The sequence below is a fragment of the Anguilla anguilla genome, chromosome 14, assembly GCF_013347855.1.
Source record: "Anguilla anguilla isolate fAngAng1 chromosome 14, fAngAng1.pri, whole genome shotgun sequence".
Taxonomy (NCBI): Eukaryota; Metazoa; Chordata; class Actinopteri; order Anguilliformes; family Anguillidae; genus Anguilla; species Anguilla anguilla.
This window is the reverse complement of record NC_049214.1, coordinates 29,654,805-29,678,657: the sequence shown is the minus strand read 5'-3', so window position 1 is coordinate 29,678,657 and position 23,853 is coordinate 29,654,805. Positions and strand designations below refer to the sequence as shown.

The window sequence follows — 23,853 nt, the reverse complement described above, 5'->3', positions numbered from 1 at the left end:
TGTGTGGTCAAGAAACTGTACTCACATTTCAAACTCTGTTTGGTGTGGATAACACACCTGTGTACAGCCAGGCCGCATTGATGACACAATGAATTGCCAGAGACAAACGTATTCAATCGCAGGGCAAAACACAAAGGTTAGCTTACTGGATGGAGTTTTACTACTCTTTTGCTCGGTTATCACACTCATTCTGTGGTCAAACAAAAGGAGACAAATGCTTTAACCTTTTAGCTGATTGTATTTATTTCAAAAGGTACAAATGACACCAAGCAGACATCTTTCTGGAACATTCCCTCAGATGAACAACAACGGCAGAGAAATGTGAGATCATGTGAATCCGGTCTGGACTCATAGTGCTGATATAAAGCTTTTCTGTTCCTGTGGGGATGACAGAAAGAGGAACCCTACTCTGTGTGTGTGTGTGTGTATGTGTGTGTGAGAGAGAGAGACTGTTTATTTCTATTGGTGTTGTCTTCTATTGCTAATGAATTCTGCTTGTCTTGTTTCATTGTTAAATACTTTGGCAATATTGTTATATGCACAAATGTTGGTAATGAAATACCGAATTGAAAGAGAGGTAAAAACGTGCAATTATTTATTTTGTCAATGAAACAGTATAATCATGAATGGAAATACTGTCTGTCTGAGCGAGACCTATTTTTCCAATTACAGTGATGCATTCCAAGTATTTAACAGAAGCTCCAAGCTGCCATCTAGTGGCTATTTTGTAAGACAAGTAAACTGTAAGAATTTGTTCAAAATAAGAGCATTCAAGGTTCAATTCAAGACAGACTCCAATGACAACAGCATAACACTTTGACGTGCTGGATTGCTAAAACACTCTCTCATGCACACACCACTGAAGCAGATCAAGAGCTTCGCTTTCAAAAATTTGAAAATAATGATTAAAAGTTTTAACATCCTGCCCATTATGTTTTATTGTAAAAACTAACACATAGAGAGAATTGTAACTCATTATTTTAAAAAATATATGTATCCTACAGTGTATTTACTGTTGGCATGGCAACTCCTATCACATGGCTTAGTTATCTGTTACCCCGCCCTCTTTCCTTCATTCTATTTGACATCTATTTTGTCTTCTTGGCCAGGACGTTGTCACGGTAGTAGGCTTTTTTTGGGATGTTCCCACAGGGGTCGTAGTAGGCCACAACAATGAACAGGCCCTGGCCATTGGTGGCCAGCCCGATGCCTACATTTCTGGAGTATCTCCACACCATCTGAGTGAAGGAATCTATGGAGAGAGCACAGGGAAGCGTGCGCTGAGCATTTTGACACAAAATGGCCGCCCTGCAACACCCAGGTGGGTGTTACACAGTTGTGGCAGTTCAGGTGATTTTCACCTCATTTACTGTAAAGCACTTTGCAATCAATTGAATGTGAAATATTATTATAATTGTTATTATTATTTTAGAGATGGGGGGGGTTATTTTGGCTGCTCTTGGCTTCTGAGAAGTTATCTTATGCAAAAAGCATATTTGAATATGAAATGATATTTGAGTGTGAGGGTCACTGCATCATACCTGCTCCACTCTGATACCCAGGAGAGGAGAAGTCGTACTTCTCACTCTCTTTGTACCAGACCTCGGCCACTTCCGAACCTGCAGGGCACAAGAGTTTCATCATTATTATTTCTGCTGTTGTGCTTATGGCTTATTATGCTATTTATGCTGAGTATTGGGGTTACTGTACCTCGTAATCTTTATCGTCTCAAAAAGGGCCACCCTCTGAGTGAGGACTCTCATTTAAATAAAATGACCAAAACATTATACTTTTATCCAGCTCCCACAATGGGGAAGCTATTATTCTTGGGCTGTCAACACACTAGTAGATGTATGCGTGTCTAAATGAGACGTAATACACTAAAGACGTAAATCGGACCTTAATCGGACCTCATCCGTATGAATATGCAATGAAATATAAGAATCCCATTATTACCACGGACGTGAAAACAAGGTGTGCTTTAGCCTAAAAATGAATGCTCTACACCTAGCATAGTAGCATTAATCAGACTTATGATACTGCATTAGCCTTAAACAACCTGAACCTAGCATGTTAGCATTAATTAACTGTACACAAACGTGTTAGCCTATCCTTGCCACACCAATTGACTTCAGAAGAACTCTAAGTACAATACTGTTTGAATATTAAACAGTACTGACCTAACACTTGCAGAAGCATTTTGCTCTTTTTTTTTTGTTTTTTTTTGTTTTTGTTCACTAAAAAGGTAAGCTACAACTGTTCATGTACTATAAATATAATGGGGGTGGTTAGTTCTGCAAAACAAACAAATGTTAGGTTATGTTCATTACAAAAAGGGCTAGGCCTGTCAACATACATCACTGATTCAATGAACCAAAAAGCTCAAAGATTCTTTTTCAGATCCTTTTTTCTAACTCATTAGCGATATGCTTAATTGTCTGGGAGCCAGGCTGCCAAAAATTAAATGCTAAATCCCACATTCACCTTAAAGACCCTGTGCAATCATTTAAAGTGTTCTTTAATCCACAGAATAAGATGGGCCTAGTTTAACTTTTTTTCAAATTCAAAAGTATGTCATTGCTAAGTACAAGAGCTGGAGGTCTGGCAATTTAACTTCTGATTGGCAGTCCATTAGATGGTCACACTGCTGATGGGTTAAAATGTAAAACATAATGTTACTTGCCACATGCATGGTCGCCCAATGACCAAATCCTCCATGGTTTGCAGTAAAAGAATCGTTTTGCTTTCTGGATGAAAAAAGCCTATTTAAAATCTGAATCTGTCATAATATTTATGTTTGTTGATTCTTTATTTATAAAATTAAGAATTATTAGAAATAATTATTTTGATTGCGCAGGGTCCTTAAAGGGCTATTCTCCAAGCGCCCCACTCTCTGATCCACACCAGTAACAGAACTTTTATCAGGCCAATGATGGAGGCAAAATGCACCTGTGGGGGGCGCTGTGTTGGAACTCCAACGGTTCCAGAAGTTCTGCCCATGTTCCTCATCGCTGTTCTTCAGAGTTTTGATGGTCACCAAGTAGGCGGCCCAATCCTGCGCCTCCTTGGAGAGGGCAGGGCAAAGCTTCAGAGGCTCCGCCCCATGCTGCTTCCGATAAGTGTTCTGTGCCTCTAGCAGAGACTGCCTGAATTTCTTCAGCTCCACATCTTTACAGATCCAATAGGTAAATAGATTAGTAGATAGACTTGTAGCCACTGAAATGAGCTTCTTGATGAACAGATATGTCATATTTGAGTACCAATCTTTCCTGGTCATTTTAAGTTCTTTAAACATCACCTCATCCTTATAGATGCACATAGTTTATAAACAATCACCAATAATGTATATTCAGTCAGAACAACCTCATATTTACAGTTGGTGGATGGATAGATAGATAGATAGTCAATAGTCAACAGCAGCATTACAACAAAATAAGTAGTCTAGTAAAATATAAACACACCCCTACAGATGGGGAGCAGCTATATACCTATAATATAGGGTGATACCGAAGTATACCTGCTGCGCCCTTCGGCTTATCTTCCCCACGTTCCTGTGCAGATGTTCCCGCGGGCAGGACGTTCTTCTCAAAAAATCCCTGGTTTGTGATGTTCCCTGCAGGGTTGTACTGGCCCACCACAAACACAGTGTTTCCGTCGGTGGCGAGACCCACTCCCACCTCCTCCGAACTCTTCCACACCACCTGGGTGAAGTGCCCTGTCGGGGACACCAGAGGGCGACATTGTCAGCTTCATCACATTGGCTAAGCGCTTCAGAGCTGCTCTTAGTTTCGACTAAAAGTTAATAATGTAAAATATTTATTCAGCACATGGCTTTAGCCTTTTTGTCTAAAACCCCACAACCTCTCATTTAGACATTTGTCTACACTCTTATTTAATTTGAAGTTACCAGTTTTTGATTGGAATCCCGATTTGCTGAAGTTGTAGTCTTTGATCTCACTGTACCACTGTTCTACGGCCTCCTTTCCTGCAAACAGTCAGATAATGATGAGGGATGATGCTGATGATAATACAATAAATATATAACACTCTAAAACAGTCACTTAGAACAATTGGAGAACTGTACACACATAGGAGAACGGTGAATATTTATAGCAATCAGTATTTTATCCCAAACCATTTGGCCATCATGATAAACATATGACACAAAAAAAATTAACTTAGACATTTGCACATGATTGCGACATTTAGTCACATACCATGACTGTATAAATATGTCATGACTTTGCATAATAAATTTGTTTTTTTTATTATCCTGAACTAGTCACTCGACCCCTTGTAGGAGGAATTGCGATCTAACGGCTCGCTGCGCACCAGTAAGTTTCTTGGGGGCGGAGCTCCAGGAGTAGTACAGATTCTCCCCGTTGTTGGTGTTGCTGTGCTTCAGCGTTTTGACGGACAGCAGGTGATCCGCCCAGGACTGCGCAGATTTGCACAGGTCTCGGCTCAGCGTCAGCGGCGGAGCGCTGTGTTTCCGGCGATACGCGTTGTGCGCGTCCAAAAACTCCTTCTCAAAGCTGCCGTCTGCGTGAACAAAGCCAAGAAACCAGCCTGACTGTGACTGTGAGACAAAAAAACGTGACATCCATACACAGGGACAGGTACACTGAGAGAGAGACGGGGGGGGTTACGGTGTCTCAGCTATCGCAGATCTCAAACCGAAGGCTTGACTGGAGGATTAGAGGCAGACAGAAGAACCACTGACCTGGCCGAGTGACCACACCGCTTTCTTCCTTACTTTTCACGGCAGTGTCCTTAAGGACCACGTGAGTGACCTTCAGCTCCCTCAGTGAATCACAGGTGGACCTGTAGGGTTCTGGAGGGACGATTCCAATTAGGGTCAACCAAATAATGGAACAAATTAAAATCATCAGAGGAAATGTGCAAAATTGTAATAATGAACTATTGCTATTGGGCTCTAAACAGAGAATTAGGCATGGGTTCTGCGTAGATTTGGCCGATACCGATGCTAAAATTATGCTTTTAAAATGGTACCAGTGCCTATAGAGTGCCTGAGTTTGTGGTGGGGCACAAAATAAAGGGCAAAAAATGGCATTAAAGTGCATATTTTTATCGCACTGGCAAAGAAATTTAACAATCTTTTGTGAAGATTGTTATGAAAATATGACTCTATCCTGTTGCAGGGTGATAATGGAGTGTAATGGGTTTAATGATCTCAGGTTCTGTCCCTTCACCTGCTGTGCCCTTCGGCTTATCTTGCCCACGTTCCTGCGTGGATGTTCCCGCGGGCAGGACGTTATTCTCAAAGTAGCCCTGGTTGGTGATGTTCCCTGCAGGGCTGTACTGGCCCACCACAAACACAGTGTTTCCGTCGGTGGCCAGACCCACTCCCACCTCCTCCGTACTCTTCCACACCACCTGGGTGAAGTGCCCTGTTGGGGACACCAGGGGCGACATTGTCAGCTTCATCACATTAGCCTAAGTGCTTCAGAGCTGCTCTTGCTAATAAAAGTAAATCATGTCAAATGTTTACTCAGCACATAGTATCCTAACCTTTGTGCCTTTTTTGGCCTAAAAAACAAACTTCTGGTTCAGATCCTTAACTATTAGATGACATTGTACACAATATTTGTTTTAAGGTTACCAGTGTTTGATCGGAATCCCGGTTTGCTGAAGCTGTAATCTTTGATTTCGCTGTACCAGCTGTCTACTGCCTCCTTTCCTATAAAAACATGCAGTCATTAACAAAGCAATTATTAAAAAAAAATACATAATCAACACGGTAAATACGTAGCAACACACTACAAATGCACTTTACATTTGTATATATTATTTTGTTATATCAAAACTGTATAAATGTATTTCACATTTTTGTAATAAATTAGTCTTTTATCCTGAGCCAGTCACTCGACCCCTTGTAGGAGGAATTGCGATCTAACCGCTCGCCGCACACCAGTAAGTTTCTTGGGGGCGGAGCTCCAGGTGTAGTACAGATTCTCCCCGTTCTTGGTGTTGCTGTGTTTCAGCGTTTTGATGGACAGCAGGTGATCCGCCCAGGACTGCGCAGATTTGCACAGGTCTCTGCTCAGCGTCAGCGGCGGTGCTCCGTGTTTCCGGCGATACGTGTTGTGCGTGTCCAAAAACTCCTTCTCAAAGCTGCCTTCTGCGTGAACAAAGCCAAGAAACTGTTGTGACTGTGATGAGATGGGTTTGCAATGCTGATTCCTGCAAAAACCAAAGCTTTCAACCACATCTGTCACCACATTAAGACATGTTTTGATGTATAAGAACCTGATCTTTACAAGGGACTGAAGTGGTGGGGAGATCGCACAGAAAATATGAAGCATGCTTCCCTTTGGGCCGTCGTGGAGACTGCTTCAAATTTGAATATTAGGGACACTAGATGTTGTAGAAAACCATCTACATGCAGTGTCCTTTTGGGGAGAACTTAGGCATTTTAAATGGTGTTTAATATTTGTTACATAAATTAATTTTACTCATCGACGTGTTTGACAGTGTTTAATATTAAATGTGTTCAGCTAATCTGCTTGCTGTGTTGAGGCTCACAGGCATTTATGATAAGCACACACCAGATTGGTCTGTATAGTAGGCTATTTGCTTTGTAAAAGCTTACCTGGGCTTTAAGAAACAAATAAAAGCAGCTTTCCTCAGTGATGAGAAGTTGCTTGGGTATCAATGTTTGCGCAGTCTTTTCTCATAAATAAAACCCCGTGCTTCATAATCTGAGGATGTGGCTGGTCTCACATTACCATTGGAAATGTGTTTGCTTGATTAACATTAGTATGTGCAGAAAAAACCTCCATGCCTACATTATAAGGCGTTTTCATTTACTGTTAGTTATTCTGTTACAATGTACCGACTAGGTCATATGAATGTTACATCGGACTTCTTGTACATTGGTTTAAATTGTATCCAACTTCATTAAGTTATGAATTGACTACTTACGGGTAATGACTACTTGCATGCCAAAGCTGTTTTTAGTAAAATTTCATTGTGCTAGGCCAAATATTTTATGAGTAAATGAGCAAAATCCATGTTTATACGGACTCTCCTCTACCTCTATGTACTTCTGTGTATACTAAAAAAAACCCTGAGTTGAGATATTAGAATACAAGTGTTACAGACAGTTAATTAAAGGCAATTGTGGTTAGTGCATCTGGACAAACCACAGAAGTTTTGCTAATTAGTAAAAAAAAAAAAAAAAACAATTAATACAGTCCGTACTCATTTATGAGTGCTTTGTAGTCTGGATGAGTAAGCATGTCATACTGTTTCTGACCCTTTTTATGGGCGTCTCCCACCGCAAAATTGTGAATGAGGCCGTTTAATGTATTTGGCTGTGTGGATAGAAACAGTCTTTGTAAATCAGTCACTAGTGTCAGTATCTGCGACCACTGCAGCACCGCAATACTGCTGATGTTTTCGCGCTGTGACTGTTTCATTGGTAAACCTGGCCCTCTGTCTCTGCTTCGTGACCTTTCAGGCTGTGTGACCCGCACAGTGACGTCTCTGTGTACAGAGAGTACCAGGTGTCATTTCCCCACAGAGTGCTTTGAAGGTTGCTGTGGTTTCACCCAGGCCAGACCATGGTCAGGACGGCAGAATTTGCTGATGCACACTGAAGACCCACCCACCTCTTTAAACTGCATCTTGGCTCTCATACAATCCCCACAGCCTAGCACTTTAGTCTGTTGTAATGAGTAATTATGTTTCTAATGGCAGTTTTTGTGGTTTTCTTTTGATGTGGCTCGATATAGATGCAAACTCAATGTATTCACAATATGTATTTGGGTTCTTGGTTATCACAGTTAACTTGCTTCAGTGCTTTAGTGATGTTGTGCATGTTCTCACTGGTCTGGGAATGTTGTAAGCAATGTCTGGCACTGCTTCTAATGAAACTCGCTTCTAAATCTATCTATTAAGTTGTGTTTATTAAATTGTAATGAGTATAATGTAAATGCAATGGTAGTGAGACTTTTTAAATAGAAAACACAATGTAAAAAAAAAATAATAATGCTGATGGAAGGAAATATAGGATATGAACATACCTGTCATGGTTCTGTTTTTCGTCACTACTGCAAGCCAAAGAAAAAAGAACAGGAACATTAATTAAACGTTTCTGCCAGGCCATCCAAGGGTTTGTGGGCATGTTGGGTGTACTATGAAGTTTCTTCCTCCCTTCAAAAAAGTATGAAATAATATATCTATATCCACATTTCACCTGAAAGAGAAAAGGCTACTGGGAACATTAGCATTTCCATTATCACAATCACAGCGGCGCTCTCAGCCAGTGAGAGGAAGGAAAGGTTAAGACCTGCCAGCGAATATGTATGCCAAATACCTCCCCCTCGTCTCCACCCCCCACCCCCCGCAGCCCTGCCCTCAGCTCTGTGTTTCTTAATCTAAGTGCAAGGTTAATAGCAGCAGCAGACCTTTCCACACCTTATTTCCCGCACCTACAGTGTACACAAGCCTAAATGTGTATGTTCTTAAGTGCATGTCTTAACACTACCCAACCCATCCTCTCCCGTGCTCTTCCTCATTCCCAGCTCAGTACTAATAGTTGGAAAAATGCCAATCTCCCTCCCCCTTACTACCCACGATCCTCTGCATCACAGCTCTGCACAGCTAATAATCAGCTGAATTACTAGCCTGGGGTTAACTGACGAGATTTGATTATGATAACCATGACGATCCAGGAAGCTGGGATTTGGTGGGGTGGGGTGGGGTGGGGTGTAGCTAGATGAGAGAAAGTGATGCAGTCTGTCCAGATGCCACGGTAGGCAGCTGGCCCCTCTTCAGTGAGGCACTATAACATCAAAGTCAAAGCCACGCGTGGTCACTTGTTCAAACCAGCTATCATTATCATTTCAGCCCGCTACCTGCTATTATTTTCCGTTATTATTTATGTGACTGCTGTGGGCTGCTAAGCAGCTCACCGGTGGTACTCCTTCAGCGAGCAACACGGTTTTGGATCGAATCCGGCCCAAGCCACTGGTGCCTGCGGCTGGGAGCCTTGCAGATTTGGCTTTAAATCACACAGTGCATGTACTGGAAGGATTCAGTCTGTGGGGATAGCAGCCCTCATAGCTCAAGCGACCCTGTTGGCTGTCCAGGCACCCGTGGTTTTCTCTCTGCACACGCATACAATTGGGTCTCCTCCCTCCCTGTTGTCCACATGCCCCGCGGCCTGTGGCTGCGGTGTGAGAAGAAGCAGCTGGCTGGCACCGAGTGTTTCGTGAGTTGCCTTCACCCTCCCAGGTAGTTTTCACAGTTTGCGAATACTCCAAATTTGGGCGGAATTGGAGATGACAAATTTATATTTTTTTAAAATAATAAAATTCATGCACTTGCTGTTCTGCCTACTGCACACATTTGGTTACCACACCATTCTATTGAACGTCTACCCCATAAGCAACGTGCACAGTATTGCAGTAGCGCTGTAGGGTGCATTATAATGTTCCTCTGTGTGTGTGTGGGTGTGGATGGGTGGGGGTGGGTGGGTGTGTGTGCTTGTCTGTATCAGGCCCATTCTTTAGTCCCTTTGCATTATTTATATTATTTATTATTGTTGTTGTCATCATGGTTGTCCTTGTCATTATTATTATTGTTGTTTAACTTTGTTTTGCACCTTTCATACAGTGCACTGCAGCCCAAAGTGCTTCACAAGTTAATGCACATAACAGATGGTCCATTGAACGTAGAATACATAAATTATGGTGCATTAGGCTGTTGTCAAGCTGCGCTGCAAAGACGACACTCATTAGTGGTGCGTACCAGCAAACAGAAACAGACAACTGCGTCTGTTTGCTTTACACAGCTCTTATTCTGGTTTATTCAAATAATATACAGCATTCCTATTTGTAAATATGGAGTATCCTGAAATTTATGTATGCTTGTTTACCAATTGAGGCCTACTGCAATATCAAGCAATAAGAGCAGAAATAATGAATATATTTGCAAATATATTGCCCATTGCTGCAATATCCTGATGATATATTTTATTTTACTATATCACCGTATATTTGATTTAGGGTTTGGTAGTTGATATCTACTGAAGCTGATTGCACCTTGCAGGTGAGTCATACAGTAAATATGTTTTGTTCATTTTCACTGTGTAATCAGTGCACAAAGGAGAATCCACTACGCGCCTGCTTCCTCTATTAAGCATGCTAACAGGGTCTCTGCTAAATGATCTAATTCCTCCAGCTGTTTATGCTCAAATGAGCTCTGATTGGATCTGATCTTGGATGTTTGTTGACAAGAAGCGGTGTATCGGTGCAGTATTCTTGCTGACTGCTCATTTATTTTTATAATATTTAATCTTAAGTCTAATATACCTTCTTAAAGTTATCCAGCCTTGCAATATGAATGAACAGTTTCTGCAGTAACTGTATTGCGGACACAAGCCTCTACAAAGGCAATAATCATCAAGACAAGTGCACTGAATTGATCTCACTAAGAGTCAGACTCTCAGCAGGTGCAATAAAATCAGCAGAACAGAGATTCCGGCAAAAGCCATTTCCACACAACAAGAGCATGCAGGGAACAAATGCTGACAAAACCGCGCTGCCTTCCGCGCGCTATTTACACATACACACTCGGGCTGCCGGTGTGAAATCACACACCTGAATAATGACCCTAGTTACTGTACGTCTCGCCTGCCTCTGCCAAGCGCCTTCTCCGCATGGAAGGCTGTGATTAAGGAATCATTCATCAACATTTTCGGTAGCATCCATCATATTACGTACACAGACAGACACACGCACACACACACACAGCCCGTGTACACACCTGCTTCACTTCTGCTTCCTTTAAGGCCCCGTCAGCTTCTGCGCTTGAGAGTCTGCAGTCTCTCGCTCTCTCTCTCTCTCTCTCTCTCTCTCTCTCTCTCACCCACTCTCTCTCTTTTCCCACGTATGTACTGCAGTTCTATAAATATTAAGGGCACTAGAACCTGTCCTTATTTTATCCCACCTAAAAACAAAAAAAATAACGAAAAACACACTCGTGCAAACATATACACATACACACACATATATGTAAACGCACACACATGTACATATACATGTACTCACACACCGTTCTCATTTGTACTTTCTCTATAAATGTCAATAATGCAAGTAATCAGCCAATCAAATTTGCCATAATCATTACAGTGCCCCCATGGAATACTTCCCATAGTGAAAAAAATGTTAAAATTGAAAGTCAGACTCTAAGATTAAACCACTTTTGCCTGATTGGAGTCTAAATCTTAACAATAGAAAAGTATTTCCTAGTAATATGAATATATGCTCACACAACGTTTGGGAATCAGCAGAAGAGCAGAACCTATCCCATGGCCCCCTTGACCAAAAAATACAACACTGACACAAATGCATGCACATGCAGATCTATGCTTATACATGCATGTATGCACACACACACACAAACTGTCTAGTGAACAGAAAAGTGCATGAAGAAAGAGTTTCATTTTGAGCTCCTGTAAGTAGATGTTGTTTCGACAACACTGCGTTGCTATGTGTTGTAGTGTTGCAGTGGTCACAGATTCCATTTCCTGTGTTGCAATCTGCCTTCAGAATAGGAAGTACAGAGAGGGGCAACAAGTTTGTGCCCAGGTATTAGAGGCAGGAGTGTAGCATGATGGTTTGGGAACTGGTCTTATAACTCAAAGGTTGTGGATTAAAATGGCGACTCCCCCGCTGGGAGCATGGCACTCAAGCTGAACGCAGTAGATGTGCACACTGTGCTTTTAAGCACAGCTCAGCTCAGCTTTGTGGCTTCAGTGTTCAAGCTGCACTCTGTGTCATCAGTGAGACACCCCTGATTTGAAAACGAATGTGGTAACATAATAGCTCCTCCATCTTAAGATTAGCAGGTAGCTGATCTCACTCGTTGTCCTTCTGTCTCAGTCAGGAGACTGAGGCTGAGGTCACAGTCTTCTGCCTGAGATGTAACGAGAGAGTAGCATCCATCATTTCACCGATCTGAAGTGACTACTGATCGACTAAGTGAGGTTTTGACTGTAATGGTTTCGTCTGATCATGTACATCATGTGAAGGAAGGGAGGGTGGTTCTTGAGGGTTTTGGGGCTCAACCAAGAGAAACGCTGCGAGCTCAAAACCCGAAGAGTTCAGAGTGTAGAGATTAACCGCAACCTGACTGAGAGTGCCGCTCTGTGCCACACCCCACTAAGGCTCATTTATACTTCGTGTGGCTGTGCACGACACATTAATCTACTTTAGACAAAAACAGCTCTCTGCTCAAGGGTCTGGAGCAAAAATTGCATACAGCCCCAAAAGTACCCCAGCTGGGCAGACCTAGACTTGTATCTGACCGCCAAATCGCCCTCTACCTCTGATTGGCTACCATTGCATTCCCTAACTCTCAACCCACTTTGATTCCCGAGTAACCCCTGCAGAAGGGAATTGAGTTCTCAGTTGACGTTCCTGGCTAAAGGACATTTTAACTTACTAAATAAGCCAGAGCTAAGTGCAGATGTCCCCGAACACTGAGGAGGCATGAGAACTGAAAGTGTGCAGACCTCATGCGTGCTCGCGTCGTGCTGCAGCCGTGCAGCTCTCGGGCGGATTCGTGGCTTTACTCACCCGAAAAGCTGAACGCCATGTTCAGGGGATGACGAGGAATCGGTGCCGATCGGGTCGTGAGAACTGGTCGCAGAAGTGCAGCACCTTGGTCCGTTGCCGTGGCAGGTGTCAGTGACTGCCGTTGCTGTGACGGCGTGCGATTAGGCGCTGCAAAGTCACAGGAAGGAAGCCACGCTCGCGGAGGGGGAAACCAGTGGCAGTTCTAGTAAAGAAACCGCATGTGGAGAAGCATGACCCAGCTCTGGTCTCAACAGGGGATCCACAGAGATTTCTCACTATTTACTACTAGTAATACAGTAGAACCTCAGAGACATGGGTGCATCGTGAATGACGATCGTTCAGAACTCAGAATTTTGAAAGCGATTTCAAAATGCACAAATATTGAAGAATTTGGTTCCTTTATTGATCTGAATAGTTTTGTCGTTGTATTCTTTTTTAATTAGGCTGCTCTCATTTTGTGGCTGTAAACCTCAGTTTCACAACCAGGCCCCTCCAGCTCAAACAGAATACTACAACTCACCTGATCTACAGCCGCCCAAAGTATTCTCATGTCACCCCCCTTCTCACTTGCCTCCACTGGCTACCTCTTGCGGCTTCCATCAAATTCAAAACCTTGGTGCTAGCCTACTGGGTTGCTAAGGGGACTGCTCTGGCTTACCTTCGGCGATCATCAAACCTTCCAGAAAAGCTAGACCCCTTCATTCTGCAATCTCAGCATGCCTGGGGCCTCTGGGTGCCTGCATTTCCAGGTCATGCCTGCTGTCTGTCCTGGGCCCCCAGTGGTGAAATGACCTCCCCACATCAGTCAGAACAGCAGAACCACTTTCCACCTTCAATTGCTGACTGAAGACTCACCTCTTCAGTCTCACACTTTGGCTCACCCACCAACTCTCTCTAGCGGTTCTTTTACCAACAGTGCGACTATTGTGGCCACGATATAATTGCACTTCCATTGATTTTGTTGTTACATTGTTTGCTATTAAAATTTTTGCATTGCAATCTTGGTATTTTGCTAAGTTCTACATCTTAGTTAAACCTGTTTTCCCTGACAGGTTAAACTAGTTCACTGTCTATCCTAGGTTTTCACATTTGTGGCCTCTAGAGTTTCCACCACAAATATATCATAACCACCTTGGGGAGAGGGTGGGAGGCATAGAGTACATGACTCAGTGGAACCAGAACAGGGACATTGTGTATTGTGACAGACACCCACCCAAGCCCACACCTTGAATTATGAAGACTCACCTGAGCAACCTTTCACATACAGACCTATCAGCCCTCACAGAACAGAAACCAGGACAGGGGAGGTGCCATCTTTTTAAAAGGTGGGTTATATGAAACATGGTTTAGGGAGAACAATTAACAGAGAAGGGCCTCTGTGCATTACCTCTCAGATTCTGAAACATGGCCCTGATAATGTACTGGCAAAATGAGCAACTTTAGGGAAACTGTGGTGAAACTGCCTTGACTTGGCGAGTGTTGTCTTTCTGCAAATATGGACACTAAATCTCAATATGAGAATGCACTTGTCACACGCAAGTTGACACCCCTGAGAGGGACAGAATAGTCGGACACAGGGTGTTACAGTAATTTCGGTTTTCACCGGTGTTTATTGTCAAAAAAGAGAGAGAGAGAGTTTGCTCATTTAGTGAAATGAACAAACAAATGGAAAAAGTCTCCTTTCACCCTCACGAGTTCCAGAAAAAAAGAAAAAGAAAGGCAAGATAAATCAAAACAGCACCACAGTTTTTCAGCCAGGCTTCCTTGTACTTTATTGGCTCGCTTGTACTCCACTCTCGGTTTCCTGGTATTAGCCTCTTTTTTGTGGAAAGTAGGCACACCTTATAAATGTAACTCCGGTTTTTGTGCCCACTCAATAAGTAGGCATGGCTCCAGCCAACCAATAACAGTGTTGCTGTTATTGTTTAAAAAAAAAAAAAAATTATTTAACCCTTTAACAGTGGCAGTGATTGGGCTTCTTTTTGTTTCCAAATGTAGCTTACGTGTCCATATATTTCTGCGTATTAATTATATTTATTTGCTTAATTTGTTCGTTGCCTTTTGCATATGTTCCTAATTACACAAATAAATACATCACTCAGCTGAGCTGGCAGTTAAAGGCTTAATAACCAGTGAGGCAGCATTCTTCCCACAGAGTTCCAGAGAAGGGCAAAGATGAAGGGCTATAATTTCACAGTCGAGGCACATTTGTCACACAAGGCGCTGGTGAATTGAAATGGGTTGATTAGTTTGGAGTGAAAGTGAATATGATCCTCTAGTTTGAAAAGCGACAGAGAGGATAACATCGGAGTCATGACGACTACAGTTCTCATTAAAACAAGACAGTGAGGACGATGTTTTAACCATAGAGATGACAGTTCTTTTGTCGAAAAAGGACGGGGTGATAATTTCAATAAAAAGAAGCCCATTTTTTTTAACAAATTCAGCTCCTCTGGGCTTAGGCCTCTTCGCTGTCACCCGTCACATGGTTTGCCACCTCTGATGGATCACAGGTGCTCATCCCACTGTGGGACAGGACACATGAGTGAGGAAGGGTACAAATAACCACGAGAGACAAAGATTAGAAACATACAGTACACAAAACCACTCCGAACAACATTTGCAATTTACAGAAAACATGTTGTGAAAATAAAGGTCAATGGTAATAAGTAATCTCACACAATCTAATCATTTTATTATTGTTGGATTTTCAGTTAGCCTTTTATGCCTAGCCTGAGTGCACATCCCTCTTCTGACTTCTTTACCAGTACTGCTATACTACTGGTGCCCATCATAATTAATGACACAACTCTTGCACTGCAGACTATGTACTAATATCCTCTCTCCAGTGAAGGACATATGTGTGACAATATGTCTATTATAGTATTGTTGTTTTACACTGATGATTTGTTTTTATAGTAAGTATAGTATAGAAAGTCATGTTCTGCATCTGCACTAGCATTCATTTGTAATTTAATTATTATCATTTTTTTTTTTTTACAAATTAGCTTTACTTTTAACTGTTAACTGTTCACTAGCAGGCTACTGCAGTGCCGATTTACCAATGCTGATGGATGACAGCTGTACTGACAGTAGGCCACTAGTGGGCACTGTATGCTAGCTGACTAGGCATTGTGCGCTCTGGAAAAAAACGGTCAGTTGAATAAGCAAATTAAAGCTATTATTAAAATGAAAAAATAATGTCTAATGAACACCTGAGAGTTGTAATTTTTTAACCTCTTGTGCTAAGTACCAAAAAAATAAATAAATAGAAAAACAGTGGCAGTGATCATATTTAACTATTTAGACCCACTTAGATTCTTTCATTACTTGTTTTATTCTCTCCAAAACGATTGTGCTGTCACCCTGTGACCTTTCATGCAAAGCACACTTTTCACATTTAATTTACCTGCTGGCAGGACGTTATTTTCAAAGTACTCCACAGTGGTGATGTTCCCCGCAGGGCTGTACTGGCCCACCACAAACACAGTGTTTCCGTCGGTGGCCAGACCCACCCCCACCTCCTCCGAACTCTTCCACACCACCTGGGTGAAGTGCCCTGTCGGGGACACCAGAGGGCTACATTGTCAGCTTCTTGTGCGCTCAACGACGCTCTTCCTACAACACGTCTGTAATGTAATAATGTCAAGTAAAGGGGCAGTTCACCCAAAAATGAAATTACGGTATGTTTCCATTTGGCATCTGTCCATCCAGACAGTTTTGTCTCGCGCAAGTGGACGAGTATGAAAGCTGAGTGGCGGTTACGTGACAGAACGCATGACCATCACATCACCACCAGTCAAGTCTCAAACTAATCCGCCTGCACCAGACTTTGTGCAGATATAGACTTCACGGTTGGTGTACTTTGGTAGAAGTAGTAGTTCAATAAAACCATGCAGAAATTAAGCTCTGTGGATGGAAATTAAGCTCATGAACAACCGCGGGGTTATATTTGAAAAGAGATGTTCCTGTTGAATTTTTCTAGGGTAAATTTGTGGCACAATGAGGCCACATGAAAATGGTCCCATGAGGTCTGTTTTATCAGGGTGCAGCAAATATCTAGAACACTCACATTTCAGCGAGATTATCTGCATGGTCAGATACTGCTCCTGCTAAGCGGAAGCATACTTTAATTTTATTTTTGCATGAACAAACGTGAAACAGATTTGAACAGGTGTCAGATCTTGATATGATGTTTCCAGTTTGTGTAACGGCAATGTGCATCGAGACGCATAGCTGGGCTTTTAAAAACAACCGTATGTTGACTAATAACACAAAAATACTACAACCAATACTGTTGTTACTATGACCATTCACTGTAATTATATTTCATTTGCACAGGGCTTTTCATTTTAGGTTGGTTCGCAACCGCAGGGCAATTACTAAAAAATACAGCTGGGGTGCTGTAAATACCGAACATTCTCAAGAAATGAGCCGTGCGGAAAGGCAGTGCTCCAGAATACTATTAGACCAGAAGGGGCGGGGCCAGAGGGACAGTAATTGACAGGCTTGCCACTTGAAAGGCCCGCCAGCACCGTCAGTTGTGAAACAGGGCTCCGCAGCTCATAATCCCGAACAGCCACAGGATTTCTGTTTACACTCTGAACCCAAGAAACCGTTGGGGAGGTTCAAACCAGGGATGTGAACTAACTAACCGCGTAATCGTCCGCTTTAACTGGCCAGTTAAGTGCTGCGCCCCGGTTTCTGGGGTCTGAACTGAGTGGCAGTTTCGTAGCGGTGTATTTGCTGGTAAGAGCTGGTGGTGCCTTTTTTTTGCAATAGGGGTGTACGACCCTGCTCTTAGAAACCAGGGTTGCACACCCCTATCGTAAAAGATGCACCGCCAGCTCTTACCAGCGTAAATACATACTTTTAAATCTGACTGGTGATGCCTGCTTGAGTTTTTACAGACTCCAGGACATATACAATACATCACATACTGGTACCAAGGATTCATAAAACGTATGGGTGGGGCATTCTACAATTTTCTGTAAATGATTAAGAGCTGATTTGGCGTTGCCTTTACTCAAGCACTCGAGTTGTGGGCATCATGTCCAGTACACAATAGGCGTATACAAGCTCCATTGGCTTCGCTGGAAATAATAATGAATCACGTCAAACGGGTGGATGAATTGTGAGCTTGTTTCACAGCAGCAAACCCACTTAAAAGCTTCACAAACATTCTCTCTGGAGTCGGGCTAGCCCACACAACAACACTCTTAAAGCTTGTTTTGAGCAGTTACCATGCACTGCAAAAACATTTTTGGATTTCCTGATTACATTGCTAAACTTTTAAGAATCTGCTGGTGAATAGCCCAACAATTAATTTGAGTGATGGTCCCACCTCTAATCAAAAACAAGTCTACTGTTCTTGTATTTAAGCGATAGGATTGGTTCTAGTTATTGAGTGTTTGTTAGCAAAAGGTGACTGTGGCTCCATCCATGTCAGGGTTAGTGGGACTTCATTCCTACAGCATTTGATTTGGCTATGTGTACACAAAATTTTATTTGGAGTTACCAGTGTCCATACTGGGTCCCGGTTTGCTGAAGTCGTAATCTTTGATCTCACTGTACCAGCTGTCTACTGCCTCCTTTCCTGCAAACACAGCAAAAGAATAACATAATGACAGTGATAAACCCTAATAATGATAAACACACAAAGCACTAAAAACATGTGTACAAAATGCTTCCCTTAGTCATATTAATACCATCACAAATGTCCACCCATTCATCATCCGTCCGTTTTATAAACCGTTACTCCGTTGGGGGGTGGGGAGTGGGGGTGTTGGTGGCTGCAAGAGAAAACTCTTGACTGGCAGTCACCCGATCTGAATCCAAATGAACATGTGTTTCATTTGCTGAAGAGAAAAGTTAAGGCAACTGGTCCCCCAAACAAGCAGGAGCTGAAGATGGCCGCAGTACAGGCCTGGCAGGGCATCACCAGAGAAGATACTCAGTACCTGGGGAGGTCTATGGGCCGCACCATTCAAGCAGGCATTGCATGCGAGGGATGTGCGACAAAGTACTAAACACGACTACTTTCATTTACATCGCATTAATATGGCTAACATTGTGGTGCCCTGAAATGGGGGGGGGGGGGGGGGGTTTGTATAAAAAGTGCTGTAGTTTCTACATGGTGAAACCAAAATGTACTCAAAACTCAAATTAAAGCCAACAGTCTGCACTAACCGTGTATTCACTGTTTCATTTCAAATCCAATTTGCTGGAGTATGGACAGAAACAACAAAAACTGTCACTGTCCAAATACTTTTGGACTGCACATTAGATGAAAGCGGGTGAAATTTACAGTATATATTCAAGATTTATATGTAGTAAAATGAGTTTTTTTAAATATCCTGAACCAGTCACTTGGCCTCTAGTCAGAGACGTCCTGTGATCAAACGGCTTGCCGCGCACCTGTGAGTTTCTTTGGGGCGGAGCTCCAGGCGTAGTAAATGTTCTCTCCCTCGTCGGTTTCGCTGTGCTCCATCTTTTTGACGGACAGCAGGTGATCCGCCCACGACTGCGCAGATTTGCACAGGTCTCGGCTCAGCGTCAGCGGCGGTGCTCCGTGTTTCCTGCGATACGTGTTGTGAGTTTCCACAAACTCCTTCTCAAAGCTGCTGTCTGTCATAAGAAGACACTCTATTTAGAACATTATTTGCAATTTATTTACAAAAACCAGAGACACTTACAACGAAAGAACACGACTGCATTCGCCTGATTTATGAGCTTGCGTCCCAGACCTGGCTAACAACATTCCCAGACCTTGCAACATATCTAAAGCACTAATGGGGTTAACCATGTTAACCAATGGCCATACACTCATTCCACTCACGCAGATTAAGAACGAAATATATTAAATATCATAATAACCTCAGCTAATACACAACACACAGTAGTTTGTGCTAGGTGGGGACGGGAAGGGAGCGTGGAAGAGCCTCATGGGTCCCACTGTCTGGTACCTGATAACAAGGCAGTGTGCCCATGTGTGGACAGGCCCTACGGTCTGCAATGTACCTGCTTCGGAATGCACAAAGCAGGTACAGTCCCCGCCAGCTGGTGGCCTACTGTCTACAGGTGCCACTATGACCGCTCGCGCCCCACCCTGTGGGGTTGCTGGACACGCTCGAACCCTGCCACGGTCTGTGGAAGGTTCTCGGTCACCGCTAACATTCATGGTTGAGTTTGTGCGAAGAACAACATTTAAAGTACTTTAAGTAAAGTTTCAGGCGGATACTGTCATTGCAGGGAACAGCTCATCACGACACACTGGAAGCCCAGGGGCTGCTAATGGCCGGGCTTGGCAGCAGGCTAAATACTGTGTAGAACAGGTATCTCCAGGCCTGCCCGTGCAGGTCACCCAGAGAACTGGGGTACTCCAGTCAGGATTATTATTACGGTATTCTTCACAAGGTATGTTCTGTGTGCTTTGTGCCGGGTCTCCTGCTTCTTAGCTTGTACCATGTACTGAGACATCTGTGTTTCCCTAGTGCACACCCTCTCTCCCTACCATCCCCCTGCAGACACCTGTGGTTGGGGTAATAAACCAATTATGTGGTGTCCTGTCTGTCCAGTCCTGTAGGAATTTGGTTATCTGGCCTAGAGGCTAACAGGATTGGCCAGACATTCATTTTGTAAACAATGCTGACGGAGTATCATACTCCCTTAGTACCAAATTTAAATCCCAACAGTATCATTTCCATTTTTACAGTTCTTGTACTATAGCATAGTAGGCATAGTTGGGAAAGCTGTGCAGTATTTAATGTGGACTGATGAAAACACTAGAAAGTGAGCAAGTTTTATAAAGTGAGAAGGTTTTCTAGCATTAAAAACAGACAGCAATGGAAGAAGAGTTTTGAGTTAGAGAAGCAGACAAGAAAACAACAGACAAGAAAAGAAAATAAAGACTGGAAACCTTTGGTGGATCCCTCATCTTTTGTAGATCCAGTTTTCTTTGTAACTGCAAGACAAACAAAAAACAGGAAAAATAAATGTTATCTGCATTATTTGCATACTATCTCATGGAATTCAAGCATGCTTGCTCAGCAGCAGGCAGAGCTGTTTGGTCAGTAGCCATGGCACTCGCTGGCTTCTGCACAACAGCTGAACCTAAGAAGGTCTGGGCTCGGTTAGCAGTTGTAACCAACCTGCATTCAAGATACAAAACATTTTCAGTGATGCAAGCGCGAGGCTTCACGAAACCGAAAACGAGCACAACTAGAAAGTGCAAACAACTAGCAAGTGGTACAGTACTTCTTAATTTGAACCAATCTTCTTTTGATTGGCTCAAACAAGCCAATAACTGACAGCTCACCGGTCCTCCACACATTATTGGGGTTCATAAAACCATGCTCTCCTGTCACTAGGGTCTCTGTTTTGTAGCATTCTTGACCTTCCTTTAAGACAGGTTTGCTCCTGTTCAGAGGCACGTAGTCAGGGCAGCAACCAGGATTGCACATCTCTGTGGTGGGCCAAGGTAGGCACAGGGTATTGCTTCCTTACCTGTACAACCACTCACCTCAGCGCACAGATTAAGACGTGTGCTGGAGGAAAATCCTGTACCAGTAGTAAAGGGTGAGGACTTCCCTGCCTTTAGGGACATGTCCAACCCTGTGCCTTTTGAAACGCATACCTCACTGTGTGTTACTGGTGTTTATGTGCCCACAAATATTTACACTATGCAGAAAATGTGTTGTGAAACAATAATACACAATTTAATAATTAGATTTTTGCTGTATTTTCACTCAGTAGATGGTGCCTAAGCCTACGATAGCTACTCTGATGACATATCACTGGGTTGGTGAATACTTTATTTTAAAAGTAAATACTTCAAATAATTAATAATAATCTGGTCCATGTCTGGTTTTCATAATAGAAAATAAAATATCTTCATCTCATGTGTTTCTTACCATTTAGCTTCCAAACTCCAGATTATTAAAGGCTCATGGCAGTTAGGGCTCCGACAGGAAAGGAAAGGCTCCGACCAACTTAAAAGAGTTGGGATTCATTAGAACAGGCGAACAAGTCCACATTCGGTGGGAAACACTAAAGTCTGCTTTCCCCAAAGAATAAAAACAAAAACTACACGAGTGGTTCCATCCATGCACTTATCCACACAAACTTGTGGACGCATGGCTGGGCGCATCCTCTCGTATAATTTCATTTTCGTCTGGTTGCTCGAGGTGGCAGGATTGGTACCTCGCTACCCAAATAACACTGATGTAACCCCTTTTGAATGCGCCGTCTTCTGCTTTCCAACAAGTTTGCAAGTAAAATGAACTGAAGACATGACTTTTGCAAAAGAAAAATTCATGCGGCAAAGACGAGCGTATAATATTGCCGTATTGTGACAGTTGGCATAGGCTACTTTGCCCAAGTGGCGAGACTTAGTGGGTAAAGAACAGTAGGATCAAAAGCATCTGGCCCCTCCTATTAGGCTACTACAGTTTAATGCTACATTTTAATCAAATTATATATTATTTACTTGTAAACTTAAGTATTACGGACAGGCCACTTTTGCAGAGGCAAAAAACGAATCTATTGCCTTACTCGTAGTGCCGACAACAATAGCATTACCGTGTGCATATAAACGTGACCAGTGAGCTTCGTTATGAGACCCAGAGGAAGGATGCTAACCTTGGCAAAAGTGGCATACTTAGGTCATCACACAGTATACGTCTGATTGGCTACACAAGTCTTTTGATTCCCTACTCATTTTGATTCCCCATGCCATCACTAGAAGAGTGATTTCTCTGTTGACCTGTCGTGATAAATAAAGGTAAAATAAAAGAAATAATTAAAGCAAAATGGTTGCCGCAGCAACGCATACGTCTGGCTTGTTTGCTTTTTAAAAAATATATCTATCGACTCGCCCGGGTCCATCTCGAAACTATGGAAGGGAGAGAGAGGTTCCGTCATAGCCGTAGGACCTTCGTCTTAACAAAGCTCAGACGTAGATACGAACTTCAAAAAACTCCATCCTTCATGGTGCACTTGCATTTTTTTACCGACCGATTAGTCTACTCTCAGCCCCGACAGGTGAGTGTCTTCGCAAATCGAGATGAGTTCTGTTGGATCAGTGGTAACCAACTCTGGAGATCCACCGTCCTCTATGTTTTCATTCCAACCCTAACAAGGCACACCTCATTCAACAGCTAGAGAGCTCATGGATTTAATTAGTAGAGTCAGGTGTACCAAATTAGGGTTGAAATTAAAACCTATAAGATATCAGATCTCCAGGAACTGGGTTGGAGAATCAGTATCAAAAAATCCAACCGTCTTGTTGCGTACACAATACACTAGTTTTGTCCATCTAGACTCTAGCGCCCGTAACGCAAAGCTACAACGTAAAAATTCCCAACGAATTTGGAGAAAGCTGTCCTATATATAATTTTTCTATAAATAATTCACCGGAACTTCCTCAAATATTTGCAGTGATGCACATACCTGTACATAGTTGCCCCATGACAGTGATCAACAAATTCCGGTAGAGAAGAAAAAGTGCTTTTCGGGTGAGTTTGCTTCTACTTAAAAAATGAGTCGTCACCTGAGACGTTTTCTAGAAGAATGAATACACCCAGCCAGCAAACAAGTCAGTGACAGAAGACAGAAAATTCAGCGTTGAAATCTGATACCCTACTGTTACACCATCAGTTTGCTCGTCCAATTGAAGACGAGTGTCCATTCGCGACTTTCTGTAGCCTAATATTGGGAGTCAGATCACATGTCTTCTGGCTTATTTTATTGTAGGCTATAGAAAAGACAGACAAGTGATTACTGATTATTCTGTAGCCTATTTGGGGGACAACATTGTAGAGGTGTTCCCATGCAAACCGTTGCATTAGGGAATGTTATAAACTGTCTGTTGGAGTGCGTATATATGATTTTTTTAAATTCCCACCCATTTTGAGAATTGTATTACTGGCGCACCTCCAAATTGCATCAGTCTAGCTTCAAAGCGATGTAGCCTAGCTCCGAACTTGCGCCGTTTATTGTAATCCTCACTCTAACCCTATCCCTCTTTGGAGCAAGGCCACGACCCTTTTCCAGATAGCCTTATCTCACGGCTGCTTTTCACTAGAATTTCTACAATGAGGAAGTTTATAGACTGCACTTCAATCCCGTATTTATTGGTTTATTTCCCGGTCGGAATACTTTACTTTTAACTCTATATCAATAATTACTGAACATATTAACTTTATATACTCTGCTCTATTTCCCTGCAGATAATTACATGTAGCAA

The 23,853-nt window shown here is 42.6% G+C and overlaps 2 protein-coding genes across 2 annotated transcripts; both read right to left on the bottom strand.

The window, feature by feature from the left end:
- Positions 1 to 218: 218 nt before the first annotated feature.
- On the bottom strand, positions 219 to 10,893 carry glipr2 (GLI pathogenesis-related 2). Its single transcript, XM_035391812.1, has 12 exons — positions 10,795 to 10,893; positions 8,049 to 8,075; positions 5,933 to 6,142; positions 5,624 to 5,701; positions 5,214 to 5,411; positions 4,724 to 4,834; positions 4,333 to 4,542; positions 3,908 to 3,985; positions 3,518 to 3,715; positions 2,950 to 3,168; positions 1,542 to 1,619; positions 219 to 1,252 (listed from the first exon to the last, which is right to left on the bottom strand). Exons 2-12 carry the CDS (start codon positions 8,053 to 8,055, stop codon positions 1,089 to 1,091), a joined length of 1,551 nt encoding a protein of 516 aa, XP_035247703.1. The 5' UTR covers positions 8,056 to 8,075; positions 10,795 to 10,893; the 3' UTR covers positions 219 to 1,088.
- A 3,328-nt stretch (positions 10,894 to 14,221) lies between these two features.
- Positions 14,222 to 23,318, bottom strand: LOC118213115 (Golgi-associated plant pathogenesis-related protein 1-like). The gene is made up of 6 exons (XM_035391813.1): positions 23,058 to 23,318; positions 20,527 to 20,571; positions 19,026 to 19,235; positions 18,127 to 18,204; positions 16,018 to 16,167; positions 14,222 to 15,133 (listed from the first exon to the last, which is right to left on the bottom strand). The coding sequence occupies exons 1-6, from the start codon at positions 23,074 to 23,076 to the stop codon at positions 15,126 to 15,128; spliced, it is 510 nt and encodes a 169-aa protein (XP_035247704.1). The 5' UTR covers positions 23,077 to 23,318; the 3' UTR covers positions 14,222 to 15,125.
- Between the last annotated feature and the right edge of the window lie 535 nt (positions 23,319 to 23,853).